Source organism: Heterodontus francisci, chromosome 2 (assembly GCF_036365525.1).
Source record: "Heterodontus francisci isolate sHetFra1 chromosome 2, sHetFra1.hap1, whole genome shotgun sequence".
In the NCBI taxonomy this organism is placed as follows: domain Eukaryota; kingdom Metazoa; phylum Chordata; class Chondrichthyes; order Heterodontiformes; family Heterodontidae; genus Heterodontus; species Heterodontus francisci.
Window position 1 is genome coordinate 48,038,666 of NC_090372.1, and position 18,214 is coordinate 48,056,879.

Below are 18,214 nucleotides of genomic sequence, written 5' to 3' on the forward strand. Positions count from 1 at the left end.
CAATTTTGTACATTTCAATCAAATTTCCCCTCAGCATTCTCTATTCAAAGGAGAACAACCCCAGACTATCCAATCTTTCTTCATAGCTGTATTTTTCCACTCCCGGCAACATCTTCGTAAATCTCCTCTGTACCCTCTCTAGTGCAATTACATCCTTTCTGTAATGAGGTGACCAGAACTGTACACAGTACTCAAGTTGTGGCCTAACCAGTGATTTATACAGTTCCAGCATAACCTCCCTGCTCTTATATTCTATAACTAGGCTAATAAAGGAAAGGATTCCTTATGCCTTCTTAACCACCTTATCGACCTGTCCTGCTATCTTCAGGGATCTGTGGACATTCACTCCAAGGTCCCTTACTTTGTCTGCACCTCTCAGTATTCTGCCATTAATCATGTATTCCTTTGCCATGTTTGACCTCCCCAAATGCATCACCTCACACTTCTCCGGGTTCAATTCCATTTGCCACTTTTCTGCCCACCTGACCAGTCCATTCATATCTTCCTGCAGCCTACAGCTATTTGCCTCGCTATCTACTACACGGCCAATCTTTGTGTCGTCTGCAAACTTCTTGATCATGCCCCCTACATTTACGTCCAAATCGTTAATATATACCACAAAAAGCAAGGGACCCAGTACTGAGCCCTGCGGAATGACACTGGAAACAGCTCTGCAGTTGCAAAACCACACATCAACAATTAGCCTTTGTTTCCTGTCACTGAGCCAATTTTGTATCCACCTTGCTATATTTCCCTGGATCCCATGGGCTTTTGTTTTTTTAACCAGTCTGCCATGTGGGACCTTGTCAAAAGCCTTGTTAAAATCCATGTAGACTACATCAACTGCGCTACCCTCATCAATTTCCTTGCTAATTCTTCAAAAAATTCATTCAAGTTACAGACCAGATCTTTCCTTAACAAAACCACGCTGACTATCCTTGATTAATCTGTGCCCTTTAAGTGACAGTTTATCCTGTCTCTCAGAATTGATTTCAATAATTTGCCCACTACTGAGGTAAAACCTACTGACCTGTAATTATTTGGTCTCTCCCTCGCTCCCTTTTTAAACAGAGGTACAACGTTAGCTGTCCTCCAATCGTCCGGCACCACAGCTGTATCCAGTCCTTAAAGAAGGTGCAGAAACATTCATTAAAATGGTTCCAGGGATGAGGGACTGCAGTTATATGAATACATTGGAGAATCTGGGGTTCAAAATCATATGGGATCTAGACAGAGTAGAGAGAGAGAAACTGTTCCCATTGGCAGAAGCGTCTAGAACCAGAGGACACAGTTTTAAAGAGATTGGCAAAAGAACCAAAGGTGATATAAGGAAAACCTTTTTTTGTGCAGCAAGTGATTATGACCTGGAATACACTCTGTGAAAGGGTGGTGGAGACAGATTCAATGGGGGGAATTTTATCCTGGTGGCTGGGGTCTCAATGTCAGGAGAAACTGACACCGAGATCCCGGTGTTGCCTCTTTTGCGGAAGGCCCACCAAATTTAGTGTCAATCAGGCACTTAAGTGGATAGCAGCGGGCCTTCCATAGAATCTCGGACCCCAAAGGTGACCGTCCTGGAGGCCCTGCAGCATCGCTGGAGCCAGGCCTCAGGTAGGTCAAGGCAGGAGGGGTCTCATGCAAGGGGGGTCGGCAGCAAGGGCAGGGGGGTGGCCTTCAGCGCGCCCCCCCCCCTTCCCGATGCCAGGTCCCTCGTTCAGGTACTAAGTGCCTTTCAACAAGGGATCCTCCCCCCTGCACACCGCCCCCCCGACCCACAAAGCATTCCACACAGTTTTTCCTACTGTGCTTCCCAGACGGCAATAGAGCCACCCGCCACACGGCAATTGCAGCTGTGGTGGGAAGAGGCCCTTAATTGGGGTTAATTGCACAGTTAAGGCCCCCTCAGTTGGTGGCAGGGTGAGAAGCCCATTCACAGGCCTTCTCACCCTGGACTAAATTGTGGCATAGGCGGGAACACCCCCTCCCTCCGCCAGCATCCCACCTAAATTTATGCTCTCCCCGCCTCCAAACTTGCCACGGGGGAGAGCTTAAAATTGCACCCAATGTGTGGCTTTCAAAAGGGAATTGGATAATTATCTGAAGAGAAAAGATTTGCAGGGCTACGGGGAAAAGGCAGGGGATTGGGGAGTGCTGGATTGCTCTTGCAGAGAGCATGGACTCGACAGGCCAAATGGCCTCCTTCTGTGCTGTAGCCATTCTATGATAACCAGGGGCACTGAAGACAATTTGTCATGTCCCTACCGTTACCTCAACTAAAATTAGCTAATTCAACACAGATCAGGGATTGAACCTGGGTTCTGCATTTACTAACTTGAGCCCTCCTGGACTGGAGCTTACTTTAAAGCCATAAAATCACAAGGCCCAATAGTTGCTGACAACAAACTTGCAATTAAATAGCGCCTATCACATAGAAAAAGATCCCAAAATGCTTCCCAGAGGTGTAATCAAAAATAATGAATGCTGAGCCAAAGAAGAAAATATTAAGGGGGTGAGCAAAAGCTTGGTCAAAGAGGTGAGTCTTAAGAAGGGTCTTAAAGAAGGTGATCAGGCAGAGAAGCTTAGAAAGAGAATTTTAGAGCATCTGTCAAGGATGTGAGGCTGGCCAGGAGAGCATTGGAACAGTCAAGTCTGGAGGTGATATAGACATGGATCAAAGTTCCAGATTGGCTGAGGTCGAAGCGGGCAATGTTTTGGAGGTGGAATTAGGCAGTCTTTTTGATTGAGAACATAGGGGGTCAGCAGCTCAGCTCGGAGTCAAATAGGATGCCAAAGTTGTGAGCAGTCAAGTTCAGTGTGATACAGTGGCTAGGGAGGGAAATGGAGTTAATGACAAGGATACTGAGGTTTCTGCTGTGTGATGCAGATGATGGCTTTGGTCCTTCCAAAGTTTAGCTGGAGAAAATTGTGGTTCATTTCAAGACTTGATGTTGGGCAAGCAGTCTGGCTGAACAGACTGGAGAGATTGAGAAATGGGATATAGAGGTAAAGCTGGTTGTTGAATATTTTCATCAAATCAATTTGCACTGGATTTAAACCTAGGTCATAAAGGTGCAAGGCCAGTGGCCACTACATTTCACCTTTCAGCTGCCCCCATTGTAATTTTTAAAGAAAAACATTTATATTTTGCACTTAAACTGAAAGCAGCGGGAAATGTTTTGAGAGCTATGAGTGACAGACGCTTCAGCGATCTTAAACTGTGACCTGTTCTAGCCCTTTTCTTATGTCCTTAATGTAAAAACACAATTCTGTACATGACATCATACTGCAGAGACTTTTTCCTCCCATCACACTGCAAAGAGGTAAGTTGTTCTTATCTAATTGTAAATAGCTCCTGCATCCTTTGTACTAAACAACTGGTAATATAGTTGCAGAGGAGAATAAAACAAGTAAATCCAAAAACAACTATTAATAATGAGATTCCAGATGACATAGTGTCAATTTTGAACACATTTTGAACTTGACCAGAGCCATTCTCCCCTTTGACAGAGGGCTTGGGAGGTAATGTGAACTCCTCTGTTTTAATTTTTACAGTGAGCTTAGGGTGAGCTTCATCTTTCTCTCCTGCAAACCTCAATTTTTAACTCAGTGGGGGGAGGAAGGTGGTGAAGTGCACATAGCCTTCCCATCTTCAAAGCCTGTGTTTTATCTCTGGAGGGGTGGAAGGATGTCTTTTCCATGCGCCTCACGCAGGCCTTGATTTTTGTTTCAATGTGGGTGGAGTCCTTAAAAATTACTATATATGCATAAAGAACCTTAGTATTCCAGAGGGCAATAAATTGTTGGCTGTGGCAGAAGGAGTTCCATGAACAGTTCGCAGTGCTATAGAATCAAGTATGACAGCAAATATTCCAAATATTTCAGTTAACTACATCAGGCAGCATCTAAAGACACGTGAGTGAGAACAAAGAGGTGAGGGTGCCTGGGTTCAATGACTGAAGTGGCCTGCTGGAATGGACACACATAGTGGGTTGTGATAAGAGATTGTGGTCGTGCTATGCGCCAAAGGAATTAAACATTTCAAAGACATAGGGGCTGATTTACATTTTGCAACTGCCCCGTTTATGCCTAAGAACCAAATCAGGGTCAAATGACAAAAGTTGAATCCCCGACTTCATTTTTGTCTTTATCCACATAGTTTTTCAACCCGCCTAATAAACCATGGGTAGTACAGGTCAGGAGGCAATCATTTCCAACAGTATTTAAACGGTTCCTTAGCTGCAGTAATAAAAAACCGGAAGCAGATCTGGAACTCATTTTTACCACAGTCGTTTATGTGTTTTGAATCTTCTAATATTTGATTTCTCTACTTTGATTAAATCTGAGAAATCAAGAGTTATCTAGTTGTGGTTAAACATTGAGAGTAGGTGTTGGTGTTTGCGACTGGATGCTCATGTATTTTCTTTTCATTTTCAATTAGGAATTGGGAAGAATGTCATCTGTGACAGAGCTGCAACTCCTCTGGATGCGTTTAGGATGATGTCAGCAGCACATTATTATCCCAAACTCATGAGTATAATGGGTAATGTTCTCCGTTTCCTCCCTGCTTTTGTTAAGATGAAACAAATGATTCAAGAGGGCTACGTGGGAGACTTATTGATCTGTGAGGTTCAGGTTCACAGTGGAAGTCTTCTGGGTAAGAAATACAACTGGAGCTGTGATGACCTGATGGGGGGTGGCGGGCTACATTCAGTGGGAAGCTACATTATTGACCTTTTGACTTTTCTGACCAGCCAAAAAGCTGTCAAAGTCCATGGCTTCCTGAAAACCTTTGTGAAGCAGACAGAGCATATCAGAGGGATCCGTCAGATCACCAGTGATGACTTCTGCACATTTCAAATGGTTTTAGAAGGTGGTGTGTGCTGTACTGTGACTTTGAATTTCAATGTTCCTGGGGACTTTAAACAGGAAATCATTGTGGTGGGGTCCACTGGCCGATTAATGGTGAGTGGCAGTGACTTGTATGGACAAAGAAATAGCGCAACACAAAAGGAATTGATTTTAGAAGACTCAACTCCTGTAAGCAATGCACTGCTCCCAGAAAAAGCTTTCAGGGATATCCCATCCCCATTCCTCAGGGGTACGATCATGATGGTTCAAGCCATTCGACAAGCATTTGAAGACCAAGAAGATCGACGGACCTGGGATGGGAGACCACTAACTATGGCAGCAACGTTTGAGGATTGCTTGTATGCACTATGTGTAGTGGACACAATTAAAAAATCAAACGAGACTGGTGAATGGCAGAACATTGTGATTATGACAGAAGAGCCAGAGATTAGCCCTGCATATTTGATCAGTGAGGCTATGCGTCGTAGCAGAATGTCCCTATTATACTAAATGCTTTTAATAATTTCTCATAAGTAGGTTTTCGTATGTAAAGGGAATTAATATCTTTGGATCAGATGTGTTGATGCTATACCTCTGGGACTTCCTGGTTCAAATAAATATTGACACATCTACAGAGTTTATTTGCAATATACCAAGTAAAATTAAAATGATGTGTCTGGCAACAAAATTGTTATTAAAGCAAACAAGTGTTAATAACTACTGAGGACCATCTAAGTTGGTGGTTACTGTAAGCTTTTGAAAAGGCAATGATTTTCATTATCATGTGACATTTTAACTTCCTAGTAATTCAAGTGATTTGTGTTGGAGCTCACTTTGTTTGGAAAGGGGTAAATATTATAACTTAGCACTCCAGGCACAGAACTTCAGAGAACTGGAGCACCTATCAGTGAATGTAGAGTTCTATTAATTTTAGTTTACAGAAAATCAAGGCAGCCAGGAGTTAGAGGCACAAACCTCTGTGTGTGAATTCCTGGTGCGCGTTGCCATTGTACAAAGTTCTGTGTCAGGAATGCTATATCATAAAATTCACCCCTGGAAGATACATTTTTTAAAATCTAAACAATTTTGCAGCCAGTCGACTGCACGTCTGTTTTAACAGTTCACTATGCAATGTATTTGTAATCCTAATTGGTTTCATGGCGGAGTGACTGAAAAAATTCCTGTAACCTGAAGCATGTACATTTCCTGGTGCACGGCTGGAGAACACCATTGGGGAACACTTGAGAGTAGGTTGCCAGGTAACCTTTTCATCAGGTACATGTTAAGACATAAAGAAGGAAAGGATAAAGTGAGGAATTTAAAAAATGAAAACTGATTTTTGAAAAATAAATTAAAATTTGTTTAAAAAATATATGGTATGTTTTATAATCCTGTACAATAATGTAGTGATTATGTTACTGAACTAGTAATCCAAAGGCCTGGATTAATAATTCAGATATCGTGACCTCAAACCCATCATGGCAGTTTGAAAATTCAGTTTAAAAAAAATCCAGAAATTTGAGAAAAACAATGCAAAAGTGACAATGAAGCTGTTCGATTGTGAAAAAAAACCCAACCAGTTCACTAACATCCAATAGGGAAGGGAATCTGGCCGATATGTGACTCAGTCCCACACCAATGTGATTAGCTCAACTGCTCTCTGAAGTGGCCTGGCATGCCACGCAGTTGGGCTACTAATGGTTCAAGAAGAAGGTCCATTACCTTCTTAGGGCAACCAGGGATCGACAATAAATGCCAGCCTTGCCCACATCCCAAGAATGAATAAAATTATATTCATTATATGTTGCATAATTTCGTAAGATGCAACACAAATATTAAGCAAGGCTGGGATATGTAAACAAAAACCACAACTGGTAAAGCTCACTGATGCATAAGCTGTGCCATAAACCGACCAAAGGGTGAACATCCCACCCTTTGCTGATGTTTGCATCTAGGCTTCCCCAAGTAACAAATTGTCAGTCTCAAAAGGGCTATTCGGCAAACCACTGAGCAGTGAAGTAGTGAGTCAAAAGGAATCAGCAAGCATGGGTTCTACTCGAGTCAATACTCATCAATTCTTGCATTGTAGCAGTGATTAAAGTTGTGAAGATGCTCACAAGTCACATGATTATCCCCTCTGCCAAAGTCCAGGGTGTAGCAAAAGAGGATAAAATAAATCTCAAAATTTAAATCTGTAAAGTAAATTAAAAATGTTGTGGGATTGAACAGCACGACTTTTAACATCCAATCCTTGTGAGCCTTGTCAACTAAAGCTTTTAGTGCTGTACACATAAAAATTGCTAATGAGATAGTGGTTGTGATAGTTTTTATGGAAGACAACATTTTTTTTAAATCTGAAGTTTCAGGAATTTAAAGAAAGTGATACTTGGAACACAAACAGTGCAATTTAATTTGGGTTTATAAGATGGAGCTACTGGTATGCTAGAAAAGGTTCAATTCATCCTCTCCCCCCCACCCCCCACACACACCATGTTGTGAATGCCCATTAAGGTAGCTTTCCGCCAACATACTGAGAAGAACCCATGTAACTCTCTCCCCACCCCCCCACCACCCTCCCAATCCTCCTTCACTGGCACTGAAAAGATGCTGCTGGCAGTCATGACGAAGTATGTGAATAGGTGCCAGGAAACATTGGGCAGACTGACACTGAATATTCCTCTAGGAGTCCAAACACAGCAACTCTAGGTTCCAAATATTGTTTTATGCAACCTTGCTCCAGAGGAGGCAAAAATAGCTGTAAATGAAATCCATACCACTGCAGGGCAGGAGTCAGTAAAACATTCCTTACATAAACAAAAAGGCCTAAAATGGATGCAGAGGCAGGCCCTGCCAAGTTATAATACTTATTCTAGTAACTTTTTGCTCCATGATGAAACTAATACATTATATGCTGCAAATTGTGTGAAGTAAATTTCATCCATGGGTTAAAGTTATATCATGTTGAAAAATGACAGGTATGGATTTTTGGATGCTGATCCTATCATTGGGGAATTCAGATTTATCTTCTGAGGGATTTCTCTGCTGTTGCAGCAGCAATCTCTATAATTTTTATGCTTTACTGGACCACTTAAGATATAGAGGCTATGATCTTTTCCTTAAGGCTTTAATCCACAAATACTAACCATGTTATTTTCACCCACCTTTCAGCACTGGTGCATTCGAAAGGTACAGGTAGGGGTAATTTTAATAATCTGTGCTCCCACCATGCAGTTTCACCCAGAAGAAGCATATATCAAGAGGTCAGGACAGAACAGTGTGGGGCCAAGCCCAGATTCTTGATATGTGCTACCAGTGGGTGAAGCTTCCAGTTGGGAGTAAAAATTGCCCCATCATCCTAGAAAAAATTAAAGAGTTAAAATTATCTATTTTGGCCACTCCCTACACCAAAGGCACATACAATCACGGCATAAAGAGCCATAAAGGAGATAAGTACCCTTTAAATATTTATTTTATTTAAATAGCAGTGTAGGAAATAATTTGATATGCATCCAGTATTGGATTCTTAAGCAGCAAGCCCAACACTGACATCATGGAAGGTGAAACCAGTTCTCTGGTGGCTGGGAGCTAGGAACTGTACTAGGAGCTGTCCGAAAACAGTTAAGAACAGTTTCTTTTGCAATATGACAGTATTTTTACATCAAAACGATAATTTGTGTAAGATAACACAGCTTTATACAATGACCTACTTAAGGAGGTAATCACAAATAACTGGGTTGAAATTGCTGCTAAAAAGAAGTTACAGCTCCTTGGGCTGTTGTAGACATGAAAGGCACAGATGCAAGTGATTGGCAAAAGACCCAGAGGAGACAGGAGGAAAAACATTTTTATGCAACGAGTGTTTGGGATTTGGAATGCACTGTATGATAGGGTGGTGGATACACATTTAAAAGGGAATTGGATAAATAATTGAAGGAGAAAAAATTGCAAGGATTTTGGGAAAGAGCTGGGGAGTGGGACTAATTGGATTGCTCTTCGAAGGAGCTGGCGCAAACTCAATGAGCCGAATGGCCTCCTGCTGTGCTGTACTATTCTGTTCTATGAAAACTGTGTGTGATAAGCAATTTTAAAGGTGTGCAATAATAAAAATCACGTGCTGGAGTGATTGCAACAAAGTATTTCAAGCCACCCCTATTTAGATTTGGCTGGCTCTGACTCAGAATTCGTATAAAAAGACAAATTTGTACTTTGTACCAGAATTACGAACCAAAACAATGCAAATGGAGTAGAACAAAGCCAACCCATGTCCCCACCTGCATCTCACATGAATTAATCTAAAACATATTTCAAAGACTTACATCTGGCTCCACTAAGGTGGAACCAAAACATAAGTCCCAGTTGAGGCTGAGTCATTTATTTCTAGGACAAGATGATCAGTTTTCTAACAGTTCTGAACCATTTACCATCCAGAGTCATAAAACAAAACATAAAAACTATATATAAAACAAGCAATCTATGATAAAACAATGGCTAAATTAGAACATTTAAAAATGTGTTTTTCAGTTTTTAAAAAAAACATCTTTTAGCTGGGATTGAACGAGCAATAATATGCTCGCTCAGACCACTGTCTGCATTTGTACTTGAAACTAAATGTTGCTGATGACAAGATGTGAATTAATAATCGTTACTAAATGAGATCTTCTAATGGTTTTTGAAATGTTATATGTACAGCGAAGACTTGTCTGTCAATTCTTTGTGTTATTTATGGTAATGTATTTTTAGCATGAATATCTGTATATATGCAGAAAAAGTATTTATCAAGGTAAAAATTCAAGTACTATAAACTATACAAAGTTTATATTTTATATAATATGACAGACAAAAACATACTTGGTTTATTAAAATAAATACTCTTATTTAAAATATGCACAAAAAAATGGACTTTAAAATCCTAGTACTGTGAAGAGGGTTAAAGAGGCTGTATTGTTAGGTAAGCTTACTGTGTATGTTTGTTGGTCTCTGCTTGTTAGATGTAGTTTGTGCTGTTTATTTGTCATACTAAATGAATGTGGTGCTTTTTGTCTGAGCTTCCTGGTATGTGCAGCTTGTAATATGTGAATGATTCTGTATGCATTGTTATATTCTGTTACTGCTTTTACAGTTTGTCCAACTGAGTTTATCAGTTTTCTAATGCTACATGCCCTCATTTGCAACTTAAGGAATGCTGTTAAGGATTACCAGAAATTGTGTTATGTATTTCTGAAGAGGGTGCAATAATTGTATTGAAATCTATCTATTTTTACTGTCTAAATTTTACAAATTGTTTATATCTTTAGGATATTGATTGCCTTATGGAACATAGGTACAGATTATTTCAAGTCTGATGTGTAGCTATAGACAAATTCTAGTAAAATGAACAAATTTCATCGATTGCCTATTAATTGTTCATGATACTAAAGTAACTAAGAGAGTACCTGTGATTCAATAGGCTATATGTATCTACTTTTTAGAAGTATTCCTCATGGTAGAATGTGTAATATTCCTTTTTTTGTAATGGCAGCATGAAGCATTACCAGGTCATATATTGTGTGATTGGTGACAAAGTTAGAACAATACGTTCTCCTCTGATAATAAAAAAAATAAAAGAACCTTTATTTCAAATTGATCTGGTGCTTTTCAAATATTATTTCATGATGATCCTGTCAATGGGGTCATTCTGCTACATCCCCTCCTAAACCTGTCACTTTTGAGATGTTTGTGGGTTGCATCTCAGTGTATCCAGCTTTTCAATAATGGGTTCCAGCAGGGCACCCAAAACCTAGTTATTGCATCTAAAACTATCGATAATTTAGCCAGCATTTTTGAATACGATCAATTTTTCACTTTATATAGTAGAGCTAACTACATTTTTGTCCATTATACTAATTAAACAACAACCTGCATTTATATAGCTCCTTTACTGTAGAAAAAGTCGCAAGGTATTTCACAGAGGAAAAAGGTAAGATTAGGAGAGTAGGCCAGAAAGGGATATGTTCAGAGAAAACTTATAAGGTGAAAGGGAATGGGATAGATGGGCAGAAGGGGGGGGGGATGAGGGATGTTGAGAAGAAAATTCCAGACAGCAGGGTTAAGGCGGTTGATTCAGAAGTGAGAGAAGAGCACTATTAATAGTGCTGTGATTCACCATTTCTCTGATGTTAATATACGCTGATTTATATTGCATTAAATTGTTGGAGATAAAAATGGGAGTACCTGGCATTTTGATTACAGCTGTTCAACACAACATTAGTGCCACAGAAACACAGAATATTTGCACATCTCTCAAATGGAGCAATTCATGTATAATAACAAGGTCAGCCAAAACCATGATAATCAACTGGAATTAATACTGGAATTAATACAAGTCAAGTAAAAGTGGTGGGTATTAACATGAGGGGAAAGTTATCATTTGCAACCAAAGATTTGAATTCTGAATAGCAACAAACATAAAAGTATAATTGTTAATGCAAGTTGGCTGGGAGTATGTTCAAGGCTATATATAACACTCTGAAAGGAGTTCAAAGACTGGTTATAATATCAAATTTGATCCTATTATTTACAGCTTCATCAAAACTTCTTGAGTGTTCTGCAGCCAAATAACAAATTCCAATCTATGTTAAGAACGTCATACATAACAATCTATATGTTTTAAATTCAATAGAAGGATACATAGCTGGAAATACTACTTAAATAAGAACATATTTTAATTACGCCATTTTCAAACATACAATGCAAGTGCAATCCTACAATCTCTTTGGAAACTTATGCAATGGATTGGTGAAGAACTTTGGGTGGACAGAAAATTATATTCAAAGTACTTCAAAATCTATGATTTTGAAAAGTGGCTAAAAATAAGAAAATGCTGGAAAATTATGATCTTGAGTGCAGTACATAAGTACAGCAGTCATCATTTTAATGGTTTTACTAAGTTAAGAGTGTCAATTAGTAGAACTATATTTCCTACACTTAAATCACAGAATAATATATTAAATTCAGTTCAATATTGTTTCAGGCCAGTCAACTTGCACCTTTTTCCATTGTCTCTCTGTAACGGTACTACCTGATCACACTCAATGTAGCACAGCAATTTCCACGGTCATTAAACTAACAGACTACTTATATACAAAGTTCATGCTCCAGTTGCTCCAATGAATCGATGCTGTATTGTGTTCACATTAACCGTCAAACCTCAACGTTTTCTGTTTTTGTTGGGATGTTGGAAGGTATGGTCTCAATGAGCCAAATGGACTTTACCACATATTCTTAATTGCTTATTCTGCCCCGGATGAAGCCTACCACCGACCTCGATGCCGGCAGGGCCTGTCCTGATATTGCCGGTCGCAGCGAGGCCACGTGGTGGTCCCCCCAATGCTCGGAGACAGGACCCAGATTTGAATATTCAAAAAAATTAACTCACCTGCATTAATGATGTTCCGTCGACTCCTGAAGTGCCGCCTGGATCTTCATCCCGGTGGCCGACACTTCCGCGCCTTCGAATCCCTGTCCGGGGAAACGAAGCGCAACACCTTTGGGGAGGGGAGAGGAGGTAGGTTTCTCAGTGCGGGGGTGGGGAGCAGGGTGAAACTCTTTGGATTGGTTGGGGGGATGGTGGGAAGGGGTTGAGGGTTAAAGTTATTAAAAGGGGGGGAGGGAAGGTCGCGCTCTGAATCAAAGATTTTTTTGTGGGGAAATGGGCTATCAATTACTCAATTATTCCTTGGGGGTGTGGATGAGGGGAGTGCAGATGTAATGTAAAGTGTAAATTAACTTTTAACACTTCGGTCCCTTTAAAAATTAAAATGTCTTCTAAGGGCTTGAAGCCCTTTAAAAATGGCACCAGTGCCTGCGCAGTGGTGCCGGATGTCGTTGCCGGGATTGGCTCGCCCGCCCCCTCCGCGTCATCGGGGGGGGGGGCGGTCCGCCCTGGCCACGTTAATGAGCCGCCACATAGAAAATCGCGGCGGCTCTGTGGAGTAAGACATGCACGTGCGGGCTGCCGTCTTTTATGGCCGCCGCCATACTCAGTGGAGGCAACATAAAATCCAGCCCAACGTTTCAGGTCGATGACCTCCACAGATGCTGCCTGACTTGCTGAGTATTTCCAGCACTTTTTGTTTTTGTTTTAGATTTCCAGCATCCACAGTATTTTGCTTTTAAGTCAATTCCTGCAGTCTGGACTTGAGAACCTACAGCAATGCCACAAGAGGCCTAAAGAACCTTAGGCAGGTGCTCATTACCAATGAATGCATCTTCACATGACATCTCCCACCCACCAGACATCCAGCCTCTCACACAGCTCAATGCACCACACCCAGGACTCAGGATACACACGCACTCAGGACTCATGCCTAACATCCAGAGATTCCACCTCCGTCACGCACCTACCAATGCTGCCAGCCTCATCCCCACCTCTCATTGTCTCCACATACCTCCAGCTATCCAGCTATGGCAGGCACATCACCCAAACACAGGACTACACAACTGACATTCTACCTTATCTCTTTCAGGACATGATGGTACACAATAGAAGGGAGCAGCACAGAGCTGGCGGGGAACAAGGATGCCTTCATCTCCTGAGGCCTGCAGAGGAGATGGTTCTCTGCACCATGATGCAAGGGGGCCCGTAGCATGTGATGTCACTTTGAACACTAAGGATGACTGCATGTCCCTGCCTTATGTACCTTAACTGCTATCTGGAATGATGAGCAGTTGTTGATGGTGTAACCATGAACCTCTTGCTTCCCACCCCAAACCCCTTCCCTCACGCCAACATTCCCCTTCTGAATTCCTGCTTTCAGATATCCAGGAACTGTCACCTGCCCAGCGACAAGAGCCTCAGGAGGAGGAAAGAGAGCAACAGCACAGCATTGATGATGAGGCCCATTCACTTAATCTGACACTCACAGCCACCAGCTCAAATACTGGCATTGCACTTACCTTGGAGGTTAGTATAGAATTGGGGTCAGCACATGGTGAGTCACCGGGCATGAGTGGGTGCAACCAGACCAGGGGTAAATGATGGTTCATTTGCCAGCTCACTGGAGGACGAGGTGGCTAACGAGTACTGCTGCAGGGGACTCGAATGAGGACCTCGACGGGTGGCATTCAGGGGACTGCTGAATGGGCATACACAGATGCTGAGTGTATTGGCCAGCCTGACAGACAGCCTCCTGACATTGTCAAAAAACATGGAGGAGTCCCGCTCCAACTTGGCAGAGGGAACAGCCATCTCCCTGTCATTCTGCAGACCCAGAAGCACAGCCACTGCTGCCTCCATAACTCCAAAAGATACTTTCAAATACACTGCAATTGAAAAAGTTTCAAAAAAGTAACCTATGCAATCAGGGTGCCTGGTCTTTAAATAATGCTACTATGGGACCTATCTTGCTACTTCACACTTTTTAATAAGTAGACAACACAAGTGTTGCCTGGCCATGCATGGTCCAAATTTGGCATCCCAGCATCAAATCACGGTTGGGCTGTGTGACATCAGGATAGCGCGAAATTAATGTGTTCCGGCACATGCAGTCAACCATAACGCTACTTTGACTGAATTTCTCACCTTTGATTAGGTTAACAGATAGATAGGACAGATCAAATGCTGCCCTTATTGAGATCAGCTAAGGATGGCACACTGTCTCCCTCTCTTTATGGCTTTCAAGAATGCAAAGATTACTCCCAGCTTCTTTTCTCCATTGCAAACTATCTTCTTAACACACTGCCCTCCCTGTCTCCGCCGCCCTCACCTCCTACAATAAGTGCAAGGAGCTCACTGACTTCCTTGCCACTAAGATTGAGACCATCCCATCAGCTGCCTCTGGCCAGTTCACGTGTGTGTTTATTGCAAATTACATACTGTGCATGCTCTGACATCTTATCTCATTAACATAATATATGAATATATTACAGACACATTTGGCCACACCATTCTTTTCAATGCCTCTCCAATGTCGTCCAGCTGGGTGGTAGTGCACTTGCTGTTTCCATTCTTATCTATCCAGTCATAGTCAAAGAATCACCTTAAATAGCTTCTCTTCCTGCTGCTGAACCTTTACCTCTTATGTTCCCCCCTTGGCTCCCTCCTATTTCTCATCTACATGCTGCCCCTCAGCGACATTGTTCAAAAACACAGCATCAGTTTCAAAATGTACACAGACAACACCCAACAACTACCTCACCAACACCTTTCACAATCCATCCACATGTCTCTAAATTGTCAGACTGCTTGTCTGACATCCAGTACTGGAAGAGGAGAAATTTCCTCCAGTTAAATATTGGGAAGACTGAACACGTTGTTTCTGGTCCCCATCATAAACTCTGCTCCATAGCTACTAACTCCATCCCCTTCCTTGACAACTGTCTGAAGCTGAACCAAACTGTTTGCAAACTTAGTGTCATATTTGACCCTGAGATGACCTTCCAACCACAACTCCGTGCCATTTTTCGCTCTAGACTTGACTATTCCAACGTACTCTTGGCCGGCCTCCCACATTCTGCCCTCTGTAAACTTGCAATCATCCAAAACCCTGCTGCCCGTGTCCTAACTTGTATCAAGTCCTGTTCACCCATCATCCCTGTGCTCACTGACCTACACTGGCTCTCGGTTAAGCAATGCCTTGATTTTAAGACTCGCATCCTTACTTTCAAAATTTTCCATGGCCTCGCCACTCCCTATCTTTGTAATCTCCTCAAGCTCGACAACTCTCCCAGATATTTGCACTCCTTCTGGCCTCTTGAGCAGCCCCAATTTTAATCAAAAGCAAAATACTGTGGATACTGAAAATCTGAAATAAAAACAGAAAATACTGGAAATACTCAGCAAGTCTGGCAGCATCTGTGGAGAAAAAAAAGAGTTAACATTTCAGCTCAATGAACTTTCATAGGAACTGATTTTAATCACTCCACTATTGGTGGCCATGCCTTCAGTTGTTAAGGCCCTAAGCGCTGGAATTCCCTCCATAAAGCTCTCTGTCTCTCTCTTTTCTTGCCTTTAAGATGCTCCTTAAAACATACCGCTTTCACTAAGCTTTTGCTCATCTAACCTAATATCTCCTTATGTGGCTTAGTGCCAAATTTTGCTTGATAATGCTCCTGTGAAGTGCATTGGGATATTTTACTACATTATAAGCCCTATATAAATATAAGTTGTTGTTGTTGTATTACTAAGTACATTGGCCAATATGGACTGAGCCATATAGACGAGGAAAGTCTCAGGTACAATACCTGGTCTGTGCTGAGTTAGTTGATCTCTTGCTTAGTGTCTCCGGGCTAGAGAGGGATCCTATTTAATAACTCATGTTGGAAGATATGCATAGGATGATATTGGAGAAGGACAGAATGGGCTCTGTTGTGATGCTCCCCGCAGTTGAAGAGCCTATTGACAGTCACTAACACTGTACACAAATTATTTCTTTAATTTATTTGTCGATTGCAACTGAAATGCAATGCTTACTCAGATGTTGGATGCCACAGTCTTGTACAGTATTTATTTAATATGGGCGTTTGGTATTTAACCTGGAGTTGGATGCTTATTCTATTTAAATTGGCATAACTCTTCAGGGTAATGTCTAAAAAAGGATCTGGTTTCTATTTATAGCTACCATCAACCTTATATCTGCGGGCATGGAGGTGACCTTGTTTTAATATTTGCGTCTTGTATTTGAAATTATGTGCTCTAGATTCATTGCATTCAGTTCCACACCTTCAAGTTTTCAAACCAGAGCAGCTGGCAACACAGTAATTTTACTGCAGCTAAAGAGGAAATGGATAGCAGTGATTTTTCCCAATAGGTAACAAAGGTATCAAGGACTGTGTTACGCTTACACGAAGTGCAGCAATTGAAAATACAGAACTCAAATGAAGAATTATAAAAATTGATTGTTTCTTTAAAAAGTGGACGATGTGCTGCAAAAATGGCCACCGAAGATCAAACCTGTTTATTCAAATGGCCTTACTGTCTGGTAAGAACAAAAGCTCAGAGGTGTCAATTACACCCATCCTGAATCCATAAAGAGACATTTTTGAATTGAATGGGTTCTTCTGAAACAAAGAAGGTGTGAAGTATCCACATCCTGGGTCATTGTCAGTCACCACAGGGAGAGAGATCTATGTCTCCTAACACAGTCAAGAGGTGAGACCATTTTGACCTTAGAAGCAGCTCTCTGGAGAGACTGACTCAGGCCAAACATCATGAAAGCCTGTCTAGCTGAGAGCTGGGAGAAATCCAGCAAAAGCAAAGGAAGGTGCCCTGCTGTGAGTTCTACACTTGAACTTGTGCAGCAGAGAACTGAAAGTGATCTCCCATCTCTAGATTGAAGACTCAGCTACCAGAAAAAATTACAAAACCCAGGCCTGCAGCTTTAAAGGAGAAACTGACCACTCAGAAGATTCAACAGGTTACCATGAATCCCGAAAACCCACATTACATCAAACCCCTTACCCCTTTTCCTCTCTATCTGTTTTTGTTGTGGTGTGTGTGTGCACACACATGAATATTGCTCAGTAAATAGTTAATCTTCTGTTTTAATCCTACAAGAAAACCTGTTGCTGTCTGTTTATTTGACAAATAAGATACAAAAGGGTTAAAACCCTAGTAACACTTAATGCAGTTAGTTGGAAGTTGAACAGTTGGAACCACCCACACACTTCACCACTTGGCCATAACAACTGGGATGTTATGTACTCTCTCTCCTCTAACCCTCAATCTTGATTGTACATATTTCTATGTTGTAGTGATAGATTTCTGAGTTTCAGTATAAATGTAACATTTTTTCTAACCTATATGGGTGGAGAATATAGGAATATAAGAACATAAGAGGAGTAGGCCTTATCCCCCGAGCCTGTTATGCCACTCAATTAGATCATGGTTGATCTGCATCTTAACTCCATCTACCCGCCTAGATTCCATATTCTAAAAATCTATCAATTTCAATTTTAGTCTCAAAAGCTTTTTAGGGGGATTAGAGTTCCATATTTCCACTATCCTTTGTGTGGAGAAGTACTCCCCGACATCACTCCTAAAATGCCTAGATCTAATTTTAAGGTTGCACTCCCTTGTTCTGGACAGCCCGACGAGAGAAAATAAGGTTCACTCACTTTATCCAATCAATTCCATTGATCATCTTAAACACCTCAATTAGATCACCTCTTAACCTTCTACACTCATAGGAATACAAGCCTAGTGTATGCAACCTGTGCTCCTAATTTAATCCTTTCAGTCCCAATATCATTCTGGTGAACGAACACTGCACCTTCTCCAAGGCCAATAGATCCTTCCTGATGAGCGGTGCCCAGAACTGAACACAGTGCCCTGAATAAAGTCTAACCAGAGCTTTCCAGCTTCCAGTTCCATCTAGTCTCCACTCTTTTT

At 41.4% G+C, this 18,214-nt stretch overlaps 1 protein-coding gene across 1 annotated transcript in view; it reads left to right on the forward strand.

Annotated features, from left to right (window-relative positions):
• Positions 1 to 10,451, forward strand: part of gfod1 (glucose-fructose oxidoreductase domain containing 1) — a 173,470-nt gene extending 163,019 nt beyond the window's left edge. The window contains exon 2 of the mRNA XM_068058081.1: positions 4,439 to 10,451. Coding sequence (XP_067914182.1) covers positions 4,439 to 5,358 — 920 coding nt within the window. The 3' untranslated portion in view covers positions 5,359 to 10,451. The remainder of the gene's footprint in view (positions 1 to 4,438) is intronic.
• Positions 10,452 to 18,214: the final 7,763 nt, after the last annotated feature.